Raw genomic sequence first — 24,930 nt, forward strand, 5'->3', positions numbered from 1 at the left:
ACCACTGCATGCCTCTTCCTCTCTGCTTTTAAATATCACAGCAAAATCCATAGCAAACTTGAGGGACCAGAGTAGCTACCTCCTTGCAGAAGCCATGGTCTTCGTACAAGCCGGCACAGGCCTTGTATTTGTGGGTTGAGAGGGGACAGGAGTTAAGATCAGAAGAGAGGAACCCCAGCTATTGGGATCAGCTGGTGCACATCGTCCTCATCCAACCATGCAGGCTGGAAGGGCTGGAGGAAGAAACACTTGTATATGAAAGGAAAAAGTTCTTGTATCGCTTGTTACCCTGACATCTGTGGCTTCAGGTCCAGCTAACATTTGCGTGTGGTTGTGTGCTCTCAGCAGCAGCCCAGAGCCTCCCCTCGCCCCACAAGCGCTGCTGCCACTGACCTCCGGTTCATCCTACGGGTGGGATTCAGCTCCACGCCAAAAGTCCCCAGGCACGGCATGCAGCACTGCTGGTCGACAGGGCAGTCAGGTCTGCAACTCCCCCGCTCTGCTCCAACCCAGGCGCAGTGGCCTTCGGCAGCCCCTCCGCTTGCTGTCCTACTTGCGGAGCAGCGTTAGAAATTCCCCATACTGGCACACTGTGTGAACCGACCTATTTGGAAATGAAAAAACTCTAAGCCAATACTCATTATTCATGGAGTACTTTGTCAGAAAAAACAAAAGAAAGTACTTCCTCCAGACCTTGCAATGCACCCTTTCTCTGACCTTGCAATAATCTAACACTGGGTTTCCCAATCTGCCAGTCTTTAACCAAGCAAAACACCCAGTAATTTCAAAGGAAGTTCTGCCCACAAAGTAGTCCAAGATTTGGCTTTAAGCTCAGGAGCTAGCATGTTTTGTTTTGTTGGTTTTTCTTTTTTCTTTCATGAGCTACAGAAATTAGATGGACACAAGTGAGACAAGGTGCCCAGCCAGAGCCAGGCCACCGCTGCTCCCTGCTCCTTCCCGTCGCCACTCCTGCCACCCCCACGGGGAAGCCAGGCAGAGCCCCTGCGAGGTGGGGAGCAGAGCGGCAGCAGGAAAAGGCAGAGCTTCGCACACTTGGCACACCAGGAAGCTGATTTGCAAGGGTGCACTTGGAGCATCTTCAAAGTATTTTCTTTGTGAATAAATGCAAATCAGCCTCTGGGGATCACCTCTTTCTGGGGTGGTTCTTCATTGGCCTGAATTCCTCCCAGGTGTGGAACAGGGGCTGAGAAAGCCTTTTCCCAAAAGAGTAACGTCAGTTTGCTCTTACACAGCATGCAAGGCTGTTTCAGCCTAACCCAAGCTACCCCTTCTCTTTTCCCCTTTTCCTAATAGGTCAGGAAGCTTTTTTGGTTTTGTCTTTTAAAGAGCGTGGTTTGGCACTCCTGAGTCCTTCCACCCTTCAGCACAAGGGCTCTCTGAAGCTCTGGGGCAATGTGGGATTTGGCAAGTGAATTGCCACACCTCCACCCTGCCAGAAACTACAGCAAGGGGCAAACCTTGCCTTGCGCCTGCCCTGTGTTGCGTTCAAAGCTCCAAGCCCAAACCTGCTGTGGATTTGATTTTTTTTCGTGCCTCTGAATTCAGCAGTGACCTGCTTTGCAGGTGTTGCCTGTGCAGCTGCCAGGAAGGCCTGCACCACTCTCCAAGACCGGGCAACACCTCCTGGCACAGCCAACCTTGCACAGGAATGTCTCCCTCAAAACTAAGATACAGAAATAAGACTGGGAGATTCTCCTTCCAGGCCAAGCAAAACGACAAATGTTTTTCTAATTGTTCATAAAACAGCATCTGAGACAACACCTGATGGCCGCCCAAAATTCAGGAAAAAACATTAAGTATCAATAAGCAGGACCTATTATTTTGCTGCAAAAAAAGGCAACCAAAGGAAAAAAGTGGCAACAGTACCCAGAGCCCCCAGTACTGCATTCACAGCACACACAGTGTCAGGGTGCTCTCTACAACTGCCTGCAGATCAGAGGCAATGGGTGTCACATGCATCACCCATGTCCGTACCTGTTCCTCTGCTCTCTACAGCCTCTCCAGGTTTAGGTCTTGATACCTTTAAGTGACTTCTGTTCTGGGCAGAAGACTACAAGGAGAGGAAAAGCAGAGGATGCAGAACTCCACTTCTGGACACAACCTCTACCCCACCCTGCCGAAATCACATGCACAGAAAAGTCGGGTTTGGGCTCTGGATCCAGTCTCTTCACACTGACACTTCAGTGCCCCGAGACAGTGGGATCCCAGCTTCTGCAGTGAAGAGCTTTCCTAGGATTCACATGTATCTTCCATAAACCCAATGCATCTTCCTGCGAGCAAGCAGAGCAACTTGGGAACTCAGTGCCAATAGCTGGCTTTGTATAAGAGCCAAAGAGGTCAGCAGGCCTTAACAGAACATCACAGCCCTCCTTCACACCATTAACTCCACCTGCTTGTTGTTATTTATATCATAATTTGCAGGAAATTGGTGTCTGTCTGTCAAGATACCAAGTTCCCAGGCAAACCGCACAGCTGAAGCACAAAGCAGCCATATACCCAACAGCTCCATGGTGGATACGTCCTGGGAGGTACAGAGGCAGCTGGGCAGACCAGGCAGAGAAACATGGCAAGTGTAAAACACAGATGTGAATTTACTTACTCTCCGATCTCTGTGATGTAATAAAAACAACTAGAGATGACTCCAACCTGTCAGAAACAAGTCAAACATGCCCCCGTGACCTAAACAGGACTATCATGAATGAAGGAGGTCTGGATTTATCAGATAGGTGTTCCATTTTCTAAATAAAAATGTAATTAGTTAATACCTTGTTTGAATTTTATTTTTAGATGTCGAGGCTTTTTTTTCTGATTTAAGTTACTAAGGTCTGCACCTGAACCACAGTGGTTTTCCACCAAAGCAAGGGCATCGCTTGCTGTGAACCACTGCTACCTCATAGGGCTGCACCGCAAAGGCTCGGCCCTGCTCTAGCCAGGAACAGGTACAACAGCCCAACACACTTTCTAGGAAGACCAGCTACTGACCTACACTTCAGAAAATTACATGCTTATTTCTCAAACCAGCTCAAAATCTGGACTCTAACAAACTTGGTTGTTGCGCAGTTCTGTTTTCTATTGAGTGTTTAGATCTGGGAAACGTGGCTTTGATTAAAAATGGGCAACCCACCAATTGCAGAGAATTTTCACATAACTGCTTGGCAAAAAAAGAGCTGCAACAGTTATTAGCCATTCATCAAAACTTCTGACTTGTCCCCTGAGGAATTACCTGTTTCCCCCATCTACACCTGAGAATTGGGATGCTCAAGATTAACAGCATGGCAACTGCCTCAACACAGACAGAAACATCGACAGATCCAACATTTTACCAATTATAGCTCTTTCCACTGCCTGGTATAAACAGTCGTTTTGTCTCAGCTTGATGTTGGGCTCCAATACCTTTCACTTCTTCTACCTTTTTTTTTTAAAAACAAACAAACAACAAAAAAACCACCACCAACCAAAACCAAAAATCAACATTCTCTTTGAACTTAGTTATAGAGAGGTGGAAAGAAGAATGACATGTGAGACAGTCCACAGAGATCATGGGTCTAATCCTGCTGCGTTTCATGTCGATGACAAGAACAGGCAGGGCAGCAGACAGCAGCACACAGCCGGGCTAGTGTGCTTTTTTGGGCAGAGTAAACCATGGATAAGTGGCAAAGTCTTGCTCAGAACCATTCCCCAACTGATTATTTTCCAGTCATTCAACATTGGGCCCAAACAAATGGGTTTAGCAAGAATTTCACACCAGGAACAAAGACAGAACACAAACCCAAGATCCTACTCTAACACTACTGAAGGCAATGTCATATCTGCAAGGCCAGGAAAACAGAATCAAGCCACAGCAGCAGAGACCTCAGCTGTCTCAATTCAGTCAGGCCAGCACTTGATTTATTACAGTAAAAACCAATCATACTTCTCCCCACCTTGTTAGAAGTCCCCTTCTAGCGAAGGTTTCCAATCAACTACTCCCTGCACGCATGCTGCAGTTTTGCACATGCAAAGTCCATGCACAAAAATGAACCTCAAATTACTCACATTTAAATTTGGGACATCCACAAACAGTTGCCCGGCCCTGTGTTTCAAGTTCAACACCACACCGACCCAACCAGGGACTTGTGTTCAGGACTGGCCTTACTCGATGCTCCCCAAAACCCCACAGGCTGGGACTGCCAGCACAGAGGTAACACTGAAGGAGATGGAGAAAGCACAGCAGAACCATGCAACTTCCAGCCCAGGAGCTTTACTCATGTGATCCCAGTTCCCTGCACTGCATACGCTTGGGGACGAGCTTGTGGCACAGAAGAAAGGTTTACGCAATGACCGCCAGAACAAACGGGTATTTCCCATGGCTGGGGGAGGCCACAGGGTCTCTGCGGGCCACAGGAAATATGATCCAAGCAAGCTGGAGCATCTAAATATGCACAACTGTCAAACTGCATTTAGGAATGGCTTTTTGTTTCTTTTTATTTTAACTTTGAAATTTTCTAATTTTTCCAAATGGCCACATTAAAAGGGAAAAACCATCTTGTTTTCACTTTCCAGAAGTTCTGTGGTGTCGCAAGTGAAACAGTTCACCAATTAAATAAATGTTTGGATGGACAGGAAAACATCTCAGAAACCCCAGCAATTCTGCCGCAATAGGTATCTACTTTTCACAAAAACTATAAACATGTTCTGAACTGAAATGAGCCTTGTTCAGCCAAATTCTTAAAAAAGCAATGGTATATGGCTGGACTTGACCTTTTGTAACCTATCAAATGCCTCTTCGTTGTTCTTTTGATCCACTCCCTAGCTATTTCATAACAATATGTGGTATTAATATTCTTTATATTTGCACATTGCCTTCCCTGCACTTCTCCCAATATTCACAAATACACACATTAACCCTCACAGCAAGCCAGATGCATTTCAGTGCTGCCTGCAACTACAGACTTCAGAATTAACCATCTCCCCCAAATCTAGCCTTAAGTATTTGTGTTGTTATTCACAGAATCATAGAATTGTTTAGGTTGGAAAAGACCTTTAAGATCATCAAGTCCAACTGTTAACCTAGCACTGCCAACCCCACCACTAAACCATGTCCTCAAGCACCACATCCACACATCTTTGAAATACCTCCAGGGATGGGGACTCAACCACTTCCCTGGGCAGCCTCTTCCAGTGCCTCACTACCCTTTCGGTGAAGAAGTTTTTCCTAATATCCAACCTAATCCTCCCCTGGCACAACTTGAGCCCATTTCCTCTTGTCCTATCACTTGTTACTTGGCAGAGGAGACCAACACCCACCTGGCTACAACCTCCTTTCAGGTACTTGTAGAGAGCAATAAGGTCTCCCCTCAGCCTCCTCTTCTCCAGACTAAACAACCCCAGCTCCCTCAGCCCCTCCTCATAAGACTTGTGCTCCAGACCCTTCACCAGCTTCGTTGCCCTCCTCTGGACACGCTCCAGCACCTCGATTTCCTTCTTGGAGTGAAGGGCCCAAAACTGAACACAGTACTCGAGGTGTGGCCTCACCAGTGCCGAGTACAGGGGCACTATCACCTCCCTGGTCCTGCTGGCCACACTATTCCTGATACAAGCCAGGATGCTGTTGGCCTTCTTGGCCACCTGAGCACACTGCTGGCTCATATTCAGCCGGCCGTCGACCAGCACCCCCGGGTCCTTTTCCTCCAGGCAGCTCTCCAGCCACTCCTCCCCCAGCCTGTAGCATTGCATGGGGTTGTTGTGACCCAAGTGCAGGACCTGGCACTGAGCCTTGTTGAACCAACCCGATCACATCCTTCTTCAAAGTCATTTGACTTCTCATGCCTGGCACTTCGAGGAACTCAGTTCTCTGTTAGGTACCTCAGCTCCCAAAACCTCATCACAGGGAAAACTCTAAGCATGCCTGCAGTGTGCGGGCAGTGTGCTGCACCCATCAGCAAATGCCACACCAGCCCAACCCCAACAGGCAGCACCAACCAAATCAGCCCAATATATATCCCTTCTTCCAAGTCACACACTAGCTGCCACTGTTGCCCTCTTCTCTCAGCGGCAGGGAGCGTCCGGGCTTGCAACCACGCTGGGCGAGACGACAGCTGAGCTGCACTTGTCAGCACACAGGCACCACCACAACCCCAGCAACACGGGATCACAGAGGTTTAAACCCAACTGCCTACAGGTTTTCGTGCAAAACCTGCGGAGAGGAACTTTTCCAGCATCTCAAATTTGGAAATAGGTGTCACTAGCGATAAATCCTCACCCCCAGCTGAGTCCCCCTGTGTAAGCTCTTACACGTTTTATATGCACAGTAGTTCTCAGCTGAGCATTAAATGAGTGTTTGTGCTCTGGGGTGCTGGGGCTTTTTCCTTAATGAGTCATAGGCCTTTTCTTAGAAGTTTGCTGGAACACATAAATGTGACATTAGAGATTTAGTAAAACTGCTCCAAAAAACAAGGAATGAAGTTTCAGACAATGTGAAATACTCCAGCTGGAAGAGATATACAACTTGCTTGGCCATTTTCTTGTGCTTCACTGTCTCACGGCACAGTAACAAACAAGGCTATGCTGATAGGGAGTTAAAACAACACAGTGAGGTTAATCAAAAGAGATAACATAACCACACAACAAAAATACCTCCTCCAATGTAAAAAAAAAAAGGGGGACAAAATCCACTTTCAGAGACAGCATCCACACAGGCACAGTGAAAAATCACATAAAAATCCAGTCAAATACTGACATTTATTGGTTGATCACTAGCACATCTGCTGATTTTCTTAAGAGCTGAAGGCTGGTCCTGCTCCCAGACAAGCCAACAGGAATCCTGCTGCCAGCCTTGGGAGCCGTCACACCCCTGGAGCATCTCCAAGCAATTCCACATCACAGCCCCAGGTACCTCCGTCCTGTCAGGACTTGAACCTTTCAGGCAGTTGAACACAGCCCTCCAAAACGAGCCTTAAGCTCATAATAAAATTTACAGACACCATGCACAATCCTGAATTTCTTCCTTTTTGCTTCTTGAGTTTTGCTTTATATCATACATTCCCAGCCCTGTCAGAGAGGAGGCACTTTGTCCGGGATGGGCATAAAAATCAAACACCACATTATACTCTAAGAGACACCTAGTTTCTCCAGCCACAGAATAAGAAATTATTTTGGACACAACTAATGCCAACAGCAGAACCACTCCGCTTTGGCAGGCTGCAAGACAAAGCACAGACTTTGAAACACCACAGGAGTGGCTGCACCTCCTCTCCCACCAGTGGGGCGGGGGACCTGGGGAGCAGGGTCCCGTGGGATCCCACCACCTTCACCCCAACAAGGACAGCTGCCCAAGCACCCGGCTGGCAGGCCGCCATCGCCAGACGGCACCACATCCTCTGCCAGTGCCCGAGCTGGGTCTGGGACAAAGATGACATCCCTCCAACACTGCGGGGCTCCAGGCGCTGCTGAGGAAAACCCCAGACTGTAACTCTGCCAACATGCCGTGAAGCACTGTCCTGTGACGGCTTTCAGGACATATGATGTAGGTAGGAGGCCAAGCCCAGAGCTTATGGAGCTTCTGCAAAAGTTTTTTTCTTTTAGTAAAACTGTTTGGCTTATTGCTGCTGTTATATTTTCTTTCCATTGATGAACAACCCTTTTAAACACCTGGAAATTACTTTGCCAAATTTTTTTTCCTTTTTTTTTTTAATAACCATTTTAGTATTTGGCAAATTCTCTTGCTTTGAGAAGGCTTCCTAAACATCCAATATCCACATGGCTCTAACATAGACATTTATATAATAATTTATTAACCATGGATATTAAGGATTTCAGCCTAGACTGGTATCTTTGCTGCTGCCACCAAGCCATCAGCGGGAACACATGAAATTGTATCATTTACATGTTTTAAACATAAAAATGATACATCTTCAGGGAAATTTTCCACTAAGAAGCATCAACTTCAATCACGTAACTACAGCTACTTTGACAATTACCTGTTCCTTCACAGCAGGGTCACATTTCTACTCTGCAAAATACAGCGGCCACAGAATCCATTAAATGATTTAGTCCCAATTCCCAGGCCACTGCGTACAAATTTCCAGTGCGTCATTTAACATCAAACTAGGACATTCGCACACATAAATCTTTGTGGACAACCAGGCACAGAGGCTAGGTAAACAGCTGCCAATACTAGTTAAACTCCACTAGAGGAACAGTTTTTTACTTTGAATCTTGCTTAGGATGTCTCCCTGACTCCCTTAAGAGGGCATACCCGATAGGGGTTTTTTGCGGGGTGGGCACAGAGGGAAGGGTGTGTTTAAAAGCCTGATGTTACTTCTGGGAATTTGAGTGGCTCTTACTTGCGGAATGCAATACAGACCTGGCTTGGAGCTTGTGACAGAGCCCTAAAAAAAAACCGAGCAGATCTAATGAACTGCTCAGCATTTCACACAGCAGCCCCGTAGCTCTGTGATCACCAAAGGCACAGCACGGTCCAAACCAAAGCAAACTGCAACACGGGCTCCACTCAACCCTTGCAAACCAGTATCCTTTCCACAAGGATACGGACACTTTGAAACAGGGGAAAAGAAACTTCCTTCTCCGCACGCATTTTGCGTGTAAACAATCTCCTTTACTTCAGACCCGTAGAGCTGGGTGGCTCGTCCCTTCCCCGCCTCTTGGCACACTGCTGCATCACCCCGTGGCGCAAAAGCAACCATGTACGATGTCCGCAGGGGTATGCGAACGGGTACATTTCCCAAACCATAAGGCGGCAGGAAAGGGTAACAATTAAACCAGAAGTTACTATACCACAGCAGTGCAGATGCCTATGCCAACTCTTGTATTATACATTCAAATCTCTGTATCAGAAACCTCACCTGTGGTAGCCCTAATAAAACACGTGGCAGTTCTTTCGACGTCACCACCCCCCCCTCTGCATGCAGTGCTTTTGGAACAATGCAGAGAGAACACAAGAGTAAAAGCACAAACAACAAAACCAAGCAAAAAACATTCACCATCAAATAATACCCCTATTCACAGTCAAGTTTCCTGCAACTGAAGGTAAGAAAGCAGCTGTCCCCATCTACACCACGTGCTTCGGTGCAAATTATAGTCGTGCAAATTTCCATTTAATGTTAATTGTACATCTAGTACTTAATAAAATATAAACACACTTATATTCCCCATCTCTCCCCTCCTGTTATTGCATATGGCACGGTTTACCACTTCCCAGCTTCACGGAGACTCACAAGCATGGCTAGCAGGGACTGCAAGAAGCCATCTAGAACCACTCCCACATCCTTCACAGGACATTTCATACCACAGACAAAAAAAAGGCTTTTTTCCAGCTCTGTTGGCTTGTATTATCACACTTATTTTTTGCATCCCTCTTCGTTGTCTTGAATTCTTTCTACATTCTCCCCCCACACCTTCCTACTTCTTCTTCCCTTTGGATGACCCTCCAGCTCCAGGCTTTCCCTATCACTATTTACCATTATTTTCTTGACTCATTCAGCCCATCATTCACTCCCTTCCCCTCTTCCTCCCCTCTCACGCACCCAGGCACATGCAGCAGCACCATTCGCTCCCCCCTTGACACACACGCAGTCTGTGCTGCCTGTTGTCTCAGTGTAGGATCAGTGACGGGAGGGCAGGCTCCCGGCAGCTGCGAGCCACCAGGATACTGCTAATTCACACGTACCCCAGCATCTCTTCCTGCACCTTCCCCAGTGAACGCACACCTCCCTTGTCTGACCCCGTTTTTGAGGGCTTTCTTGCATTTCAGCTAAAAAACGCTGACCACTTTCAAATCAGTTTCAGCAATATATTTTCCAGCTGTAACTGGGAGATTAGCAAAACCAAACTCTGAAGTACATGACCTGTTTGAACACTTCAGGAGGCCACACCATGTAAGTTTATTTCTATTTAGATGTTTGCCTATTAAAGGCTCAAATCTGGTGGAAAAGAAATCATTTTACACAGGACAGCCTCAACTGCAAAAGCTGAAGGATCTCCACTGCTTATCAAAGCTGAATGGATTTCTAGGCCTGGATAAAGAGAAATACAAAGTAATTCCCAGACAACAAATCTTTGCCTATTTCCAAAAACACTGAGATATCAACCGTTACCTCTATTTTGACGGAAATGGGAAAGATCTAATATTTCACAAAGAAAGCTTCAGGAAATCATAAGACAGAAAACACCACTTTAGCAAATATCTCAAGTGGTCTGGTCACCAACTGCAAGCTCACTTCAATTTCATTTCATTTTCAAATTTCATCTTTAAGCAATGCAGCTTCTAGGGACTTAGCACTGTTACCTGTCTTAATTTTGATCTCACTTGTACATACACCCTTCTGTCACATCAACCTGCACACACAAAAGAAACATGAACATACAACTCTGAACTCACAAGCACACTGTAGGGCCCAAAAGCCAATCCTGCAACACCAGCAGGACTTCTCAAAGCAAAGAAACAGATTTGCATGGATGAGTACGTACACAAAGTGCAGAAAGGGCCCAGGTGGGTCTAGGGATCTATTTCTTCCCTTCACCTACCTACCAGGCCAAAGGCTTTTCAACAGGATGCTATCAGCAGCATTTCTTGGTGGTGCTGCAAAAAACATGTGCTGGTACTACTGGGTGGCTTTCTGGAAAGATCCAGGAACTCTCAAATGTCAAGCCTACTTGCTAGTGTAAGAACAGGCTTTTACTAGACAGATGGCTGCAGGTAGTAACAGAATCCAGACTTTGTCTCATTCCGAGACATCAACCAACCCCTGCTTCGCTTGGTAAACCTCCTACAGGGTACTGAGAAAGGGGCCGCTTCCCTCAGTGCGGAGAAGGGTCAAGGGTGCCCGTGGAAGCCAAGAAAGGGGACAGCTCTCTGTGACAGGACTGCTTGTTTCTCACTGAGGAGTACCGCATGCGAGATGGACTTGCTGTATTCTGCATATCAGACATGAGAGATACGGGGGTGAGGTGGCAGCAAGGGGCAGGGAAGACACTTGGCGTACAGAGATGGGGAAAAGCACCTTCACAAAGGGCATTGCACAGTGGTGTCGCAGGATGCCAGCAAGATTGCAAACTTGTTTGTCTCTCTCTAGACTTTGCACAGGCAGGAAACAATCTGCACTCCCTCCGCCTCCCTAGTCTCATGGTGCCTTTTCCATCTCCTCTTTAGTTCAAGACGGTGAGGTAATTAAGTCACTTCTTGCACTGGATCCCACCACCCTGACCAAGATGAGCAGACAGCCCTTGTTGGGTGATGGCTATAGCACAGAAGGGGCTGCTGGGAGCACAAGATTGCTGCCTGCACCCCTCCATCGAGTCTCCTTCCATTTCTGACAGCACACCAGCAGAGCTACAGGACATAAAGAGAGATCTTGTTCAAAAACAGCCGCCAAATCAGCATGACTGTTCAACACGATGACATTTCCCTGCCCGGTAGATGGCACGCCGTAGGTTTACAGTCAGTCCCACAAGGACTGCTTTGACTTGGATGAGCATGCCAGAATCCAGTTTTTGCCTTAAACTGTCTTTTTCAACACCTAGACATCAGACTGAAGAATGCTGCAAAGTAAATAGAACTTAAGCCAGCGCCTGAGACAATAACTTTCCAACACCCACAAATGTCTTGTTGACACCTCAGGATGCACATTCAATTTAAAACATCCTTGAAACACAACTTTGACAATTCACCTCATCACATACAAATGCTCAGCTGAGAACAGTTATGAAAGTGAGTGAAAGCACTTTTTTATTACCTCTTTTCTCAGCATCTGCCACTAAACCGAGCACATTTACTGAACTGCTGGTACCTTGACAAGGGACAGACAGGGGATCTCAGAGGGTTGCGGATGAAGCAGCTTGGGCAGGGGCTGCATAGGAAGCAGCTACAAGGGAATGAAGTCTCACAGCTTTACCCAATCCAACCGCAGGCTGCTGCCAACAGAACGGTCTCAGCCTCCCATAGCCCTCTGTCTGCACCCTCTCCCTTGCGTCAGCTCCAGCCACCTCATCAACAGGGATAAACTGGAGCAGCTCACCAATCCAGCCCAAAACAACCCTCCCTCTCCCCTTCCTTCTCTGCAGGCTTCATTTTCTCCAAGAGCAGTGAGTGCATGTGGCTGCAACATGCTGGTGGGAGCACTTGGAAGTGGCAGGGTGCTACCTCTCAGCTGTGCAACAGGGGGTAGGGCAGATGCAGAGCACTCCTTTTGCGGCACTGTCATCTTCAGTCGGATTAAACCAACTGCGGAAGGGCGTTTTCAAGCTCTCTACAGATGCACTGAAGCCTGCCAGAAGAACGGGGAGGATGGAGAAGGTGAGGCAGGAAAGCCAAGCTCCCAGCACAGCGCTGCTCAAAGCCATTCACACCAGAACGGGCAGAGACAGCTGTCAGTCCCCTAGACCCGCCGGGCTGCATGCTGCTTGGCCCCCTCGGCACCTTCCAGATGCTCAGACCCTGCACATGTCCTCCATCATGTATGTGTCTGCCCCAGACTACAGGTTCCTCCTGAAGTGGAGCAGCGTGGTGTGGGAGAACAGCCAGGGACTGCCAGCACAAGCGTGGTTAGGGGAACACTCAGACAAACTGACCCACAAACAGAATGAAGGCAGGGTAGAGTTGTTGCTCCTCCAAATAGGACCGGTTAGTTGCTTGACCTCAGTTTCAAAATAACACACTGCTCAATTTTTCAAATTTTTCTTCTTGGGGGGCGGGGGGGCCAGAACACAGTAAAATTACCAGTGTCCTCATATAAGCATTGACACACCAGACAATTGAGTTCATCTAATCAAGGAGCACTAAACCATCTCCTCCATTGCCTCTACCTTGTTAGGCTACTGGCTCAACACTTCTGTTCTCCATGGGCATCACAGAGCACTCCACGACTGCCTTCGGAGTATGCCAGACACCAGCGCTAAGGGAGCGAATGCGTAAGCAAAGACTTCAGCTGTGGTACGTGCAAGCTGCTACCCAAATCAATGCATTTCTCCTTGCTTCCCTTTATCAACCTTGTTTAAGACCCTCTCAGGTAAGTCAAACTAAATAGCAGACTCCTCCCCACCCTGTTCTTGCCCTCCTTGTCTCTGACCCATCAGCCTGTGATCGTCCCTGCCAACCGCTCATGCGCTTGCTCAGCTGAAGCTCAGCGTTCGCCCTCCATGGGTGATGTGAACCAGAAATGCGGGATCAAGCCCACAAGGATTTATCAAAACCTCAACAACCCACAGAAATCAACTTTCTCTTTTAAAGCACCCCAGTTTTCTGGGTTTCATCTGCTTCCAGGGCGCAAGTCACAGCAGTGCTTTGTGCTGCTACAACAAATACCTACAGAGCAGCCGGTACGTACACTCTAGGCATAAAGGCACAAGCTTACTGCTGATCCTACATAGGATGCATCTGCTGAGGTATAGGGCATGCTGCAACACGTTGCTACAGAATATACCTGCAAGTAGTGACACTTGCAACAGGCAAATTCTTATAAATAAGAAAAACTCACTCACAACAGATTCCCCAGGGCTGCTCCTGGAGTCCCTGATTGCACACCCAGCTTCCCTGGCCACTGCAAACACCTCTCAGAGGCTCAGGACAGCTGTAACTTGTTTCTTACTCTGAATGCATCTTTATTTCTCAATCTCTCACTGTATACCACAGAAATTTTGAAGGCAACGTTTATTGCAGCTAGTGTGTTAACAAGCCCTCCCACTCAGCTTCTGCAGCTACTCAGAAGTGAACCATTATTGTCCTCAGCTGGAGTAGCTCAGCTGGTGAGGAGTACCGCACCAGGTGCCAGGCCCCACAAAGGATGCGGTGGGGGACCATCAGCTTTCTTATCAGCCCCAGATGGGATGGAGAGAGGCAGTAAGCACTGCATTCAGCTTCCTCTGTCTGGGCACAAGAGCTTGTAGAAACTATGCCACTGCAGCGCACAGAAAAGTTTTCCTTGTAGGAGAGGGTACTGCTCGCTCAGCTACCTCTGCTGATCAGCACAGATCTGTCTCACTACAAGCATCTTGCAGACGCTTGCAAGGAGCCCTACAACTCCTCCTTTCCATGCAGAGAACACTAATGCTGTGCCAAAAGCAGTCTGAATCCTCGTGTTTAAATCAGCAACCAAGGTAATGCATATCTCCATCCTCAGCAATGCTCATGTCTGTTAGAAATCACACACCACCAGGGAGCCTCCACCCTGCGCCCAGGCAGCACACGAAGGGGCAGAGATAACCGTCCCCTCAAAGGCCGCAGATGAGGGCTGGCTCATCCACAACCCTGCATCTTCTGAGGCCCCTTTCTCTCTCTCCGCTGCCGGGAGCTCCTATGCGAGAGCCCTCACTCCTCGTTCCAGCAGGGAACAAACTGCTCCTGAGGGCTGCCAGGCTCATCCACAGTCCCCAGTGCAGGACAAACACGGCAGCATTTACACGCTCCAGGATCATCTTTCAAAGGCATTTTGGCCTTTTCCACCCAGTATAAAGTAAGAAAGACAGGGGAGCTTAATCCTAACTTGTGTGACTACAAAATGTGTTCACTCATTTTGAGAAGTTACTTTTGTTCTATAAAGCCTCAACAGAAATTCAGGAGACGGCCAACAGGCTGATTTAGCCTCAGCAGGGACAGAGGGCTCTCCTCTCCCCCAAACTGCCCTCCTGTCCCAGGCATGACACCGACCCCTGCCAGCCTTGCGTGCTGAGCAGACCCTGCAAGGCCTCGCGGGGCAGAAACAATGCTGGGGCTCCCACAGGCACTCTGATCTAGCACAAAGATTTTATTGAAGGAGGCACTAAAAATTGCTTCACCAGCCACACTTATCATCTACAGAAGTTATCACAGACGGCCTGAGAGCATGACCACAAACGCCACAGCCTCAGGGATGCTGGAGGTTATCGGTGAAGAGGGTCACCGGGAGCCCCAACAGCACGAACAGCTTCTCTAACACCTCAGCCAAGTCTCCCATCCGCACGCGGAAGGGGAAGCACCACGCACCCCGGTAAACGGCGTACGGAATAGACGGCAGAGAGATCAAGCACCAGGAACGAGCTATGGTGCAAGCGCTTCTGACACCAGTTAAACGAACCGCCTTTGTGGCGCTACGGGACTTGAGCAGGTACCTTGTCCAGCGCAGCCCCGGGCATCACACTCTCGCCTTCTCCGCAGCCAAACCCCCCGGGTCCGGGCAGGCCCCGCACACCGCCGCCCCCCAGCCGCTCGCCCCCTCCAGCAGCCCACTCACCGAAGTACTCCTTCTTCATGTGCATCTCCAGCTCCTTCTCCAGCTCCAGCGTCAGGGCCTCCAGCCGCCTCTCCGCCTGGCTGGGGCCGCTCTCCCGGCACGGCGTCACCTGGTAGGGGAGCTTGAATTTGGGAGCCGAAGCGGAGCCTTTGGTCGGGCTGTAGGCGTAGGGGGGCGCCGCCTCGGGGGCGGCCGGGTGCTGCTGGTCGTGCCGCGGCGGGGACTGGGCATAGATCTTGTGGTAGACGTCCCCCAGCTCGGGCACGGCGCCGTCCTCCTGTAGGCCGGGCCCCAGCAGGGAGGAGCGGGGCGAGGGCAGCTGCAGCTCGGGGTAGGCGCTCATGGAGCCGCGGGAGCTCCGCGAGCTCTGGCTGGAGATGCTGGAGCGGGGGCTGACCACGGCGGCGCCCGCCGCGCCGCGGCCCTCGGGGCCGCAGAGGCTGGAGCGGGGGCTGGCCAGGGCGAGCCCGGCGCCGCCCGCCCCCTCCGGCTCGGCGCTGCCCGGCGGGCCGTACCTGGAGTCCGAGTAGCTGGAGCGGGGGCTGGTGGTGCAGGAGTACTGGCTGGCGGTGCTGGAGCGGGGGCTGGCGTGGCGCTGGTCGTAGCCCATGCTGATGCCGCTGGTGCGGTTGCTGCTGGGCTTGCTGCCGCCGCCGCCGCCGTCGTAGCTGGTGAGGCTGGCGCGGGGGCTGGAGTGCTTGCTGGTGTCGCTGGCCGTGCTGGCGTAGCTGGAGCGGGGGCTGAGGGCGGCCCCGTCGTACTGCACCAGGCTGGCGCGGGGGCTGCCGTACTTCTCCTGGCCGGGCACCACCAGGCTGGAGCGGGGGCTGGAGAACTTCTCGTAGGGCAGCGCGGCCGCGCCGCCCAGGCTGGAGCGCGGGCTGGAGAACTTGCCGTGCTCGGCGGCGGGGCCCGGCGAGGAGGCGGCCAGGCTGGCCCGCGGGCTGGCGGCGCCGTACTTGCCGTCCGGGCCGCCGGCCGCCCGCCCGCCGCCCTTGGCCACGTAGCCGCCCTCGTAGGCGCTGCCCGCGGCGTAGCGGTAGCCCTCGGCCGAGTACCGCTTGCCCTTGTCGGCGAAGCCGCTGTAGCAGGGCAGCGCCACCTCGGAGCGGGTGCACAGCCCCTCCTCGCAGCACGGCGGCCCCGCGGCCGGCGGCGGCTCGGCGGCGGCGCGGCCGTTGGCGGCGCGGAGCGGGGCGGCCGGCGCCGCGGGCGGGTAGGCTTTGCCGCAGGGGGCGGCGGCGGCGGGGAAGGCTTCGGCGGGCGGCGGCGCGGCGGTGCCGTTCATCTTCCGGCCCCGCTGCTCCGCCGTCATGTGGGCGGCGATGACCCGCTTGGTCTCCTCCAGGTCGGGGTGCAGCGCCAGGTCCCGGCGGCCGCCCCGGCCGTACGGAGCCTCCGGGCAGGGCTCGTAGAGGGACAGATCCTCCATGAACTTGGTGGCCTTCAGTGCCATGTCCTCCTCGTACTTATCCATGCTCGGCCGGAGCCCGGCGGCGCGGGGCGGGGGAGGGACGGCGAACTCCGCGAAAGCACAGCCCGGAGCAGAGAAAGAAAGGGGGGGGGAAGCCAAAACCCCCCCCCAAAACACCCCAAAAGAAAGCCCCTTCACGCGGTCCTGGCGGGGCAGCGGCGGGACGCGGCTCCTCTCCGGCGACCGGGCGGGGCGGCAGTCACCTCGGCGGCATCCCCGCGCCGCAGCGCTGGGCTCGGTGCGGCCGGGCTGCCCGGCGGAGCGCGGCGAGCGGAGGCGAGGAGCCCCTGTGTCACTTTCCAGCCTTAAATAAGTTGCTCGGTCCAGTCAATGGCGCGCGGCGCGGAGGAATTTGCGCTCGGCGGCTCCCTGCCCCCGCCGCCCCCGGCCGGCCGCCCCGCGGCGGGGCCGCGGCCCGGCCCGCACCCCCGGGCGGGGGGCGAAGGCGGCGGCCGGCCCGGAGGGGCTTTGCGGCGCGGCGAGCGGAGCGCGGGGCGCGGCGAGGCAGGGACTCCTTTGTGTGGGGCAGGAATGCGAGGAAGGAGACTGGGCGCTGCGTCCCGCTGGAATGTAGTTAATGCCGGAGCCAAACAATGATTTTCACCGAGTCAGTCAGGGAGAGGGCGGCCGCGGCGCTGCTCGGCGGCGGGGCCGGCGGCTCCCCTCCGCGCCGCCCGCTCTCCTCCTCGGCCGGCGCTCGCCGAGCCCTGCCCGGGGCCGGCCGGCGGGCGGGCGGTGCCGCTGCTCGCCGCGGACCGGGAGGCGGCGGGGCTGTCACCGCGCCGCGGGCCGCCGCCGCCGGGCGGGAAGCTGGGGGCTGAGGAGAGTCCCCGCGCGGGGGCTCGGCGGAGCGCCCTGACGGACGCCGTGCACGGAGGGGTCTGTCAGGGAGCGAGGCGGCGAACGACCGCCCGGGGTTCCCGCCTTCCGGGGGGCTCCGCCGCTCCCGACCCTGACTGGAACTTCCCGGCGGGACCCGCGGCCTCGTCCCGCCGCGGGAAGGGGCAGTTCTCGCCCGGCCTCCTGCCGGGGCTGCGGCCCGGAGCGCCGGGTGGATACCCGGCATCGCGGTGGTGTCTGCGGTGGCCGGGGTACAGGCCAGCCCCGCTGCTGCGAATGACTCACACCTGTGCGGAATCCCCAGAGCCGGCCAGGTGCCGCCGCTGAACGGACCTGTGCTTTAGCGCAGCAGCTGATCATTATTTGCAGTTAGTTATTTAGCCTTTAAAAAAAAAAAAAAAGGCAGTGCTAAGACACATGATAAACATATTGTGGCCTAAAGCAATCTATGAATTGACACGAGTTTAAAAAAGTGTGCTACTATCTGTGTAACTTTGCAAGAGCTTCATTTGTTGATCCAGTAACAAACAAGACCCAGCTCTGCTTGCCATTTACACCTGTATACACACGAAAAAGGCTGTCGGAAAACAACATCTCCAAAAAGCCTATGAAACTGAGACCTCTGATACTAAACCGTAGCCTACAGTTAATTTTTTTGCAACTAAGCTGCAAATGCCTGATGATTACTTGTGTTGATGGCAGAAAAGCTGGCGAAGCCCTAACAGTAGGTACCTGAGCGGTGTCCTTACACTGCTGGGTGCTGAGCACACCACCAGGAGAGAAATATGTTGCAAGTTTGAGCTGTAGGTACTCTGCCATGCCAAGAACATTTTATCCTGTTATCATCCCTAATTAAACATTAAAAGCAACTGTGTACTCAAAAATGTCCCCAGCTGTGGAGGGCAACTGATTGGCAATCTGTTTGTGTGTGTGTGCAGGAGTGGCAAGCAAAAAAAAAATCCAACAAACCATGGAAATGTGCAGAGCAAGACCTGAAAAGCGAATCTGTTAAGACGTGGGAGAGGTGGTCCACTGCCAACGTGAACATACGCGTGCAAACACAACCAATCCCGGGAGTCAAGTGCTCTTTTCTAATACATGTTCACATCTTTCATTACACTTTTTGCCCATCTCCTAGACAAGCTGTTGCCATCTGCTTCTGCAGCTTACCACTTGTGGAGCAAGTTACATTTCACCTCCAGTCTGCAGAAGCGTGATGGTCGAAAGCACCTCTTGCAGTTGTGCGTCCTGGTGCTCCCACACACAGCGCGGGCCCGCGGCGTCAGCAGCAGAAGCTGCCCAGCAAATGTGCCAGGGCGCTGAGTGGGATCCAAGCAGCAGTTCAAGTCCCCGTCCCATTCAAGCCTCGGGCTTTCTGGTAAAGCTGTCAGCAAAGACACAAACTGTGCCGTTAGCCACATAGCGTGGACACGTACCTGTCACGAACAAAGAGGGTTCCTTCCACAGAGCACGTGGAAATGACCGTTAACTTGGGCCCTCATCTGCCCCACCTGGGCGTCCTGCACAAAGTCCGTCTGGGGCTGTGGGTGTTGCAGGGGTGGTGCCTTCGAGTGCACCGGTGCAGAGCTCCTTCTTCAGTCATTTCTGGGGCCTGTACGAGGATGTTCTATCCTGCTACTGGCTTTGAACTACTTACGGCCCCTCTTTATAAGGTTGTCTTCCTGAGAAGCTAGGAGAGGCTCACGGACAACCTGGGAACTCGGTCCATCAGAGCACATGTAAAGAAGAATTAGTTTACTCTGTATTAGATAACTTCACTATTAATCTAGCAGAGTAGGTACGACATACTGGAAGGCCCTGCCTGTGTGCTCATGCAATGAAGCATTTTGAGCAGCTGTCTTTACAGTAGAACTGCAGAGCTGATGCTGTGTGAAGTCAGAATTGTAAGCTATAGCAGGAGCTTGTTGTCCTTCTGTAGCTCTGTCCTCCTGATCCACAAATCTGCCCTTGTTCTGCCTTTTGAGGCAGCACAGTTCTATACTGCTTCTGCCGCCAGCAGGTAGCAAGTTTCTACGGAAAGCCTCTTGGTACGTAAGTTGTTAAAGCACCTTTGCTGAGAATGAACTCATGGGAAAAACACACTGGGGACCGAGAGCATCTGGGGAATCTAAGGAAACAGCCCTTTTCAGTAAGCAATGTGGATCAAATGACAAAAAATCACTTACTTTCACTGTTGAAAGCTTATGCTCAATAAGCAAACCCTCAGAGCCAGGCCCAGCCGAGCCTGCTGCAGCCCTGGTCCAGCGTATCCCTGCAGCATTCCCATCCCAGCCCTGCTGCAGGGGCAATACTACAGACCCGCTCTTCCCCCGTAAATTGTCCTTCTGTCATACACATAACGAACATAACATTTATCCACGTTGTAGCCACAGATGTAGCCCACATGGGTGAAATAAATATGTTTGCAGTGGTGCATAGCACACTCAAGCACTGCTGCATTTCTCACAGAGGACCATATGTGCCGGGCTGTGCAAATAAAGTGTAGAGTTAAAGCTGCTGTTGCTGTAATAGGTAGCCCCATCATTCTCCTTACTGTTATATACAAGAAAACCCAAAGTACTAGGCAATTACAGCTTGACAATCCTGACATGTTTTTCTGCCCACTTTATTTTAAATATATTTGCTTAATTTTAACAATCAGCAGTAAAATGTATATATTGCAAAAGACTTGTACAACTAAGAGCACAAGAGCTGTCACGGAGTATTATAAAACCTGAACTTCATTTCTTAATTTGTCGTGGTAATCCTGACACCTGATTTTAAGTTATATCAGTAAATCAGATATTAAGGAAAGCCAGCTGCTTCTGTTAAATAAACTCCTTTGTCTAAGACTTAAAGGGAGCAAAAAAGCCAGGTGGAGTTATTGATCTGTGAATATCAGCTGGCTGGGCCTCACAGGCAGTGTGCTCCCGTTTCTTCTAATTGCCAGTGCCTTCAAGGAAATGCTGCCCACGCCAAGAGGCAGGGGGACCTGATGGTCAGCTGGGGGTTTTGTCTCCCCGAGTTTGCAAACAGTTTATTACCAAGAAAGCAGAGAATCCGTAAATGTAAGGATTCACGGGTGAAACTTTAGCCCTGTTGAAGACAATGGCAGAAACCTCACTGACCTGTGTTTGCGGTGTATGTTTTATCAGACGGGGGTTTACTGACACAATGCAAGAGGGAGTTCTTTGTCTCACTTCATCAATTTAACAATTTGAAGCTGCTCCACAGATTTGCTTATTGAATTGGATGCTGCCTCATTTTTTTTGCAATTTCCCTTCTTGTCTCCAACAATAAGAAAACAATGAAATTATACATTGAAGTCTGCAAGGTAAATAAAGACTCACTGTTTTTCAGGGATTTACTGTTCTGATTTCCAGTTTTAAAATTGATTGGTTTCTTGGTGTGGAATATAATGATTATTCTTTTTCTCTGGTCTGTTTTAGGCCTGATTTAAAAAAAAAAAACCCAAACACCAAAAAACTTGTGAAATTCATACAAAAATTATGCTGAGGAATGTTTTTATTCTGGGAGGGGGGGACTGAAGTTTTTATTTTCTTTGAAGTGGTAGCTGTACTGTGTTTGATATTGCTTTGTTTTGCTTGTTTGGGTCCTGTATGTTAATTTGTGTTGTGATACCTTTAAGTATAAGCAAGCTTTTGGAATCTTAAGTTTGGATATTAGTATGTTTTTGGACTTGGGTGATTAGTTTGTAAATCACCTTGCTCTGATGTGTTTTTGAAAATACTCATTTGCGGTTGATCACGGCTTTTAAAAATTGAAATTATTGAATGTGTTTTACGGCACCATCTTCTGGTAGACAGAACACATTGTATTTGAATGGCTACCTCTGCTAGGCACAACTATTTAAAATATTTTTGACTAACACCACTCTGCAGGCTTACAGGTCATTTCTCATTCTAAATCTGCAATAAAACACTGTTTAACATTTTTTACATTCTTGTTATTCATTACAAATGCAGCTATTCACCGTGCTGCACAAATCTAACTTGGGACAGACCCTGTAAAATTCCAGTCACAACAGGCACTTTGTGAACGTGCTAGGTTAGGCAGACAATATATGTCCAAGCGCTTACGATTAATACACCATTTATGTATCTTATTTCTTTTATAGTTTCATCTTGCACTTCTCTGACATATTTCAGATGATGACACTTCTGGCCAAAGCAGTTTATGGGCTCATACTTCGGGGACTGCATATGGCCTTAGTCATACTTCCTTGCAACCACAGGACGTAATCACCGTATATTCAAACCCAATCAGTTAGCTTAACAGCGGCCGCTACATTTGCGTAAATACATTATTTAGTTGGCCAGCTCAGTTAGCAGTGCACCCGCTTAGTACTTTTAAGGAGGTCTTAGGTTATATAGCTTGTTATTTCAGAGACTTGGAAATGTAAAAGCGAACTAGGGACTCTAGAAAGCTAAAATTTCTCTTGACGTGATAAAAAGAAAGCTCTGATTACAATACTGCAAACCATCATTCAGCAAAGAAATCAGATAGCATTAGTGCGTTTAATAAAAAATAGAAACACTGCGTGAGGGCCAGACCGCTATACACATGCCCCCCGTCCTCTGCTGGTGAAAAGTATCAGACTGACTGTATGCGCCTCTTTATACCCATTCGATAACCGAGGCAGGCTACGGGCACTGACCTCCTGACCTGGCAGTACACCGCACTTCAGCTATGATGAGAAGGATCATTTTAGAAGAAAGAAGACATTGGTTTGTTGAGAACACTAATTACATTTACATTTCATGGTATTTTCCATATAAAATGGTATTATAGAGATAACACTTGTTAAGTGAAAATAATGAACAAATTTGCAAGAAGTATAGAGCTGCTCCATAAGCAATGGAACTAATGAAGGCCGGGCTCCTACAGGTCTGTATTCTGCATCCTTTGCATTCTCCAGCTTGTAACCTCCTCTCCAAATCCCCAGCAATGCTGCCGGCCTGTCACCCGCTTTGTCCCATAGAGTTCTGCCACTGCTACACGACTTACCCCAGTCCTCAGCCACTCCATGCAGTACCTCCAGGTGCCTCCCACCGTATTCACTACCTCCCCCAATAGCCTTGTCAGTGCTCCTCCGTCTCTGGCACTCCTCCTCTACATCATCTTTAATTCTCTCCCACGTCCACCTACACCTTCTCTCTGTCCCCTGTGTAATATCCACAGCCCCTAGCAGCTTCCTAAGCTTCTAGTCAGGTATCTTAGCCGCCCTCTTTTCCCCAGCACACTCCTGCTACCTCCAGCTACCACTGGTTAGACAAACAAAACACAGCAAACTCCCATGTGGACTTGCATACGGACCCACCAGCAGGCAGGTGTGTACGTACCACACCTAAAAAGGCTAAGTGCTCCCGCAGAAGGTAGGTCTGTGGGTCTGTCTCCTTACCTACAGGCACTTACTTGTAGAATTGCAGTAGCTTTGAGATCACTGATGTAATTGCTTAATGTTTGCAAGTAGCTTCAAACGTTGCTGGAGAGGGCTGGCAGAGCAATTCCGTAAGTATCTCTTCGTTAGGAAATCATACTGCAAATTTCTCACTTCTTCTCATGTGAGTGAAGAAGTGTGCTGATGAGAAAGACAGATAATGACGTGTATCTAAACAGCAATTTTCTTCTCGTAATATAAACTGCTATCAAGCTGTATCTAGGACTACATTTATTTACTTCATCCCATTCCTCCCTTAAAGAAGAATCAAGGCCTCCAAATCAAAGCACTAAATTGCCTCCCCCTCCTATTCCTTTGTCTGTAGGTGGATGTTCTCTGTAATCATTCTGCTTAGACACTAGCCCAGAAATAATCTCAGGCAAGCAAAACACAGATGACTGACTTGTGTAAGATTTGTTGTATTACTTTGATCCGAGTTTCTGCTTTCTTGCACGTTCAGTATTTTAGATGCACAAAACTGAAGGCTTCTTGTCCTTATACCTGGAAAGAGAAGAAAGAGAATCTCTCTACCTATAGGCACAGAAACAGAACGCAGGGCAAAACCAAATTTATTTTCCTTAATTCAATGTTTATTCAGTTTTCTAATCCAACTTTACAATTTTGGGGCAGTAGAGATAAGGCTTGAAGCAGATAATATCAGTGGTATATACGAACTGAACACAAGCCTGTTTTATGTTCTGGGGTCTAATAAACGGTTAGCAAGAGGTCTTTGTCGTAAAGGTCAGAACTGGAAATGGCACAGCTTGCCAGCTGTCAGAGTCAGCAGGCCAGGAAAGCGTGCATCTCTCTCAAGAGTTCAACAGTGAAATGGTTTCATAAAGTAAAATTAAAATGTCACCTAGAACTACTGCAAGCATGAAATGGTTATCTGCGGGTTAAAGTTGCTCTTTAGGAAATGGGCTGGGCTGGTACAAGGCTGTCTGTCATCACGGCCCCAAAAGGTCTTTCTCCCAAATGGTTATCTGTCGCCCCTTAAGGGCGATTCTCGAGATGCCTTGAGAATCAGATAGGTTGCACTTCTGCTTTTTTTTTTTTTTTTTTTTTAACAATAATATTGTGGGAAAGTCATTACAAATTTCTTCACCATAAGTCAGAGCAGCTTAATGAATCTCTAGTTAACTGTTGTATGTCAGTGGTGGTCAATACGCCTTTCCATGCTCCGCTGCAGAAGAGGGATATTGAACTAACAGCGTACAAAGACAGATACTAGATAAACTCTCAGCTGCATTCAGCTACGCTAAAGTATTCCACTAGTTTTCTTGTCCTTTTCATAGATGGCACTCAAATTCACTACATAAATAAATAAAAAATACAAGTGTCAAGAATGAATTGTTACTATGAAAAGCAGCCAGAAAAGCTTATCTGCGTTACAGAAATTTACATCAGTATAAACAAACAACTAGAGAACGCTGTGTGACAGAAGAGCCAATTTGTATCACTGCAAATAGCAATTTGTAGATTGATTTAATGAGCCTGGCTCAAAAATTGGTAGTGATGACAGAGCCTACATTAGGGTAGCCAAGCTAAGGCACTGGGAAGAATTTCTCTTCCATTTTAACATTTAAATCTCGTGTCTTCCAACTACACTTACTTCCATATCAATATTACTGCTATTAGGGCTTGAACAAATTGTCAGTTGAAAAGTGGCTTGCTTTTTTTTTTTTTTTTTAGTTACTTGAAAGCTTAATAATGCTTCGATTTATAATTTGCTTTCAAGGGCAAGAGAACGTTTAAGTTGGAAAATTCTACATTAGTACAATGTTGGTGACTAGCAGCCAATTAAGGACATTCATACTCCATCAGTTCTGAAAAGCAGTTTTTCATTTAGCACAGCAGCAGTTTGCATTTTTAGTGGTTCATTCAGTATTGCCAAACTTAACAAGAACCAAATAGAACAGCTGACGCTATAT

The 24,930-nt window shown here is 49.5% G+C and overlaps 1 protein-coding gene across 2 annotated transcripts in view; it reads right to left on the minus strand.

Moving 5' to 3' along the window:
- WTIP (WT1 interacting protein) overlaps positions 1-17,144 on the minus strand; it is an 84,424-nt gene extending 67,280 nt beyond the window's left edge. For both annotated transcript variants that reach the window (XM_087738825.1, XM_087738823.1), the window contains exon 1: positions 15,225-17,144. In XM_087738825.1, coding sequence (XP_087594951.1) covers positions 15,225-16,701 — 1,477 coding nt within the window. In that variant the 5' untranslated portion in view covers positions 16,702-17,144. The remainder of the gene's footprint in view (positions 1-15,224) is intronic.
- Positions 17,145-24,930: the final 7,786 nt, after the last annotated feature.

Source organism: Nipponia nippon, unplaced genomic scaffold, assembly GCF_047370975.1.
Source record: "Nipponia nippon isolate SJK-2023a ecotype South Korea unplaced genomic scaffold, ASM4737097v1 scaffold_7, whole genome shotgun sequence".
NCBI lineage: Eukaryota > Metazoa > Chordata > Aves > Pelecaniformes > Threskiornithidae > Nipponia > Nipponia nippon.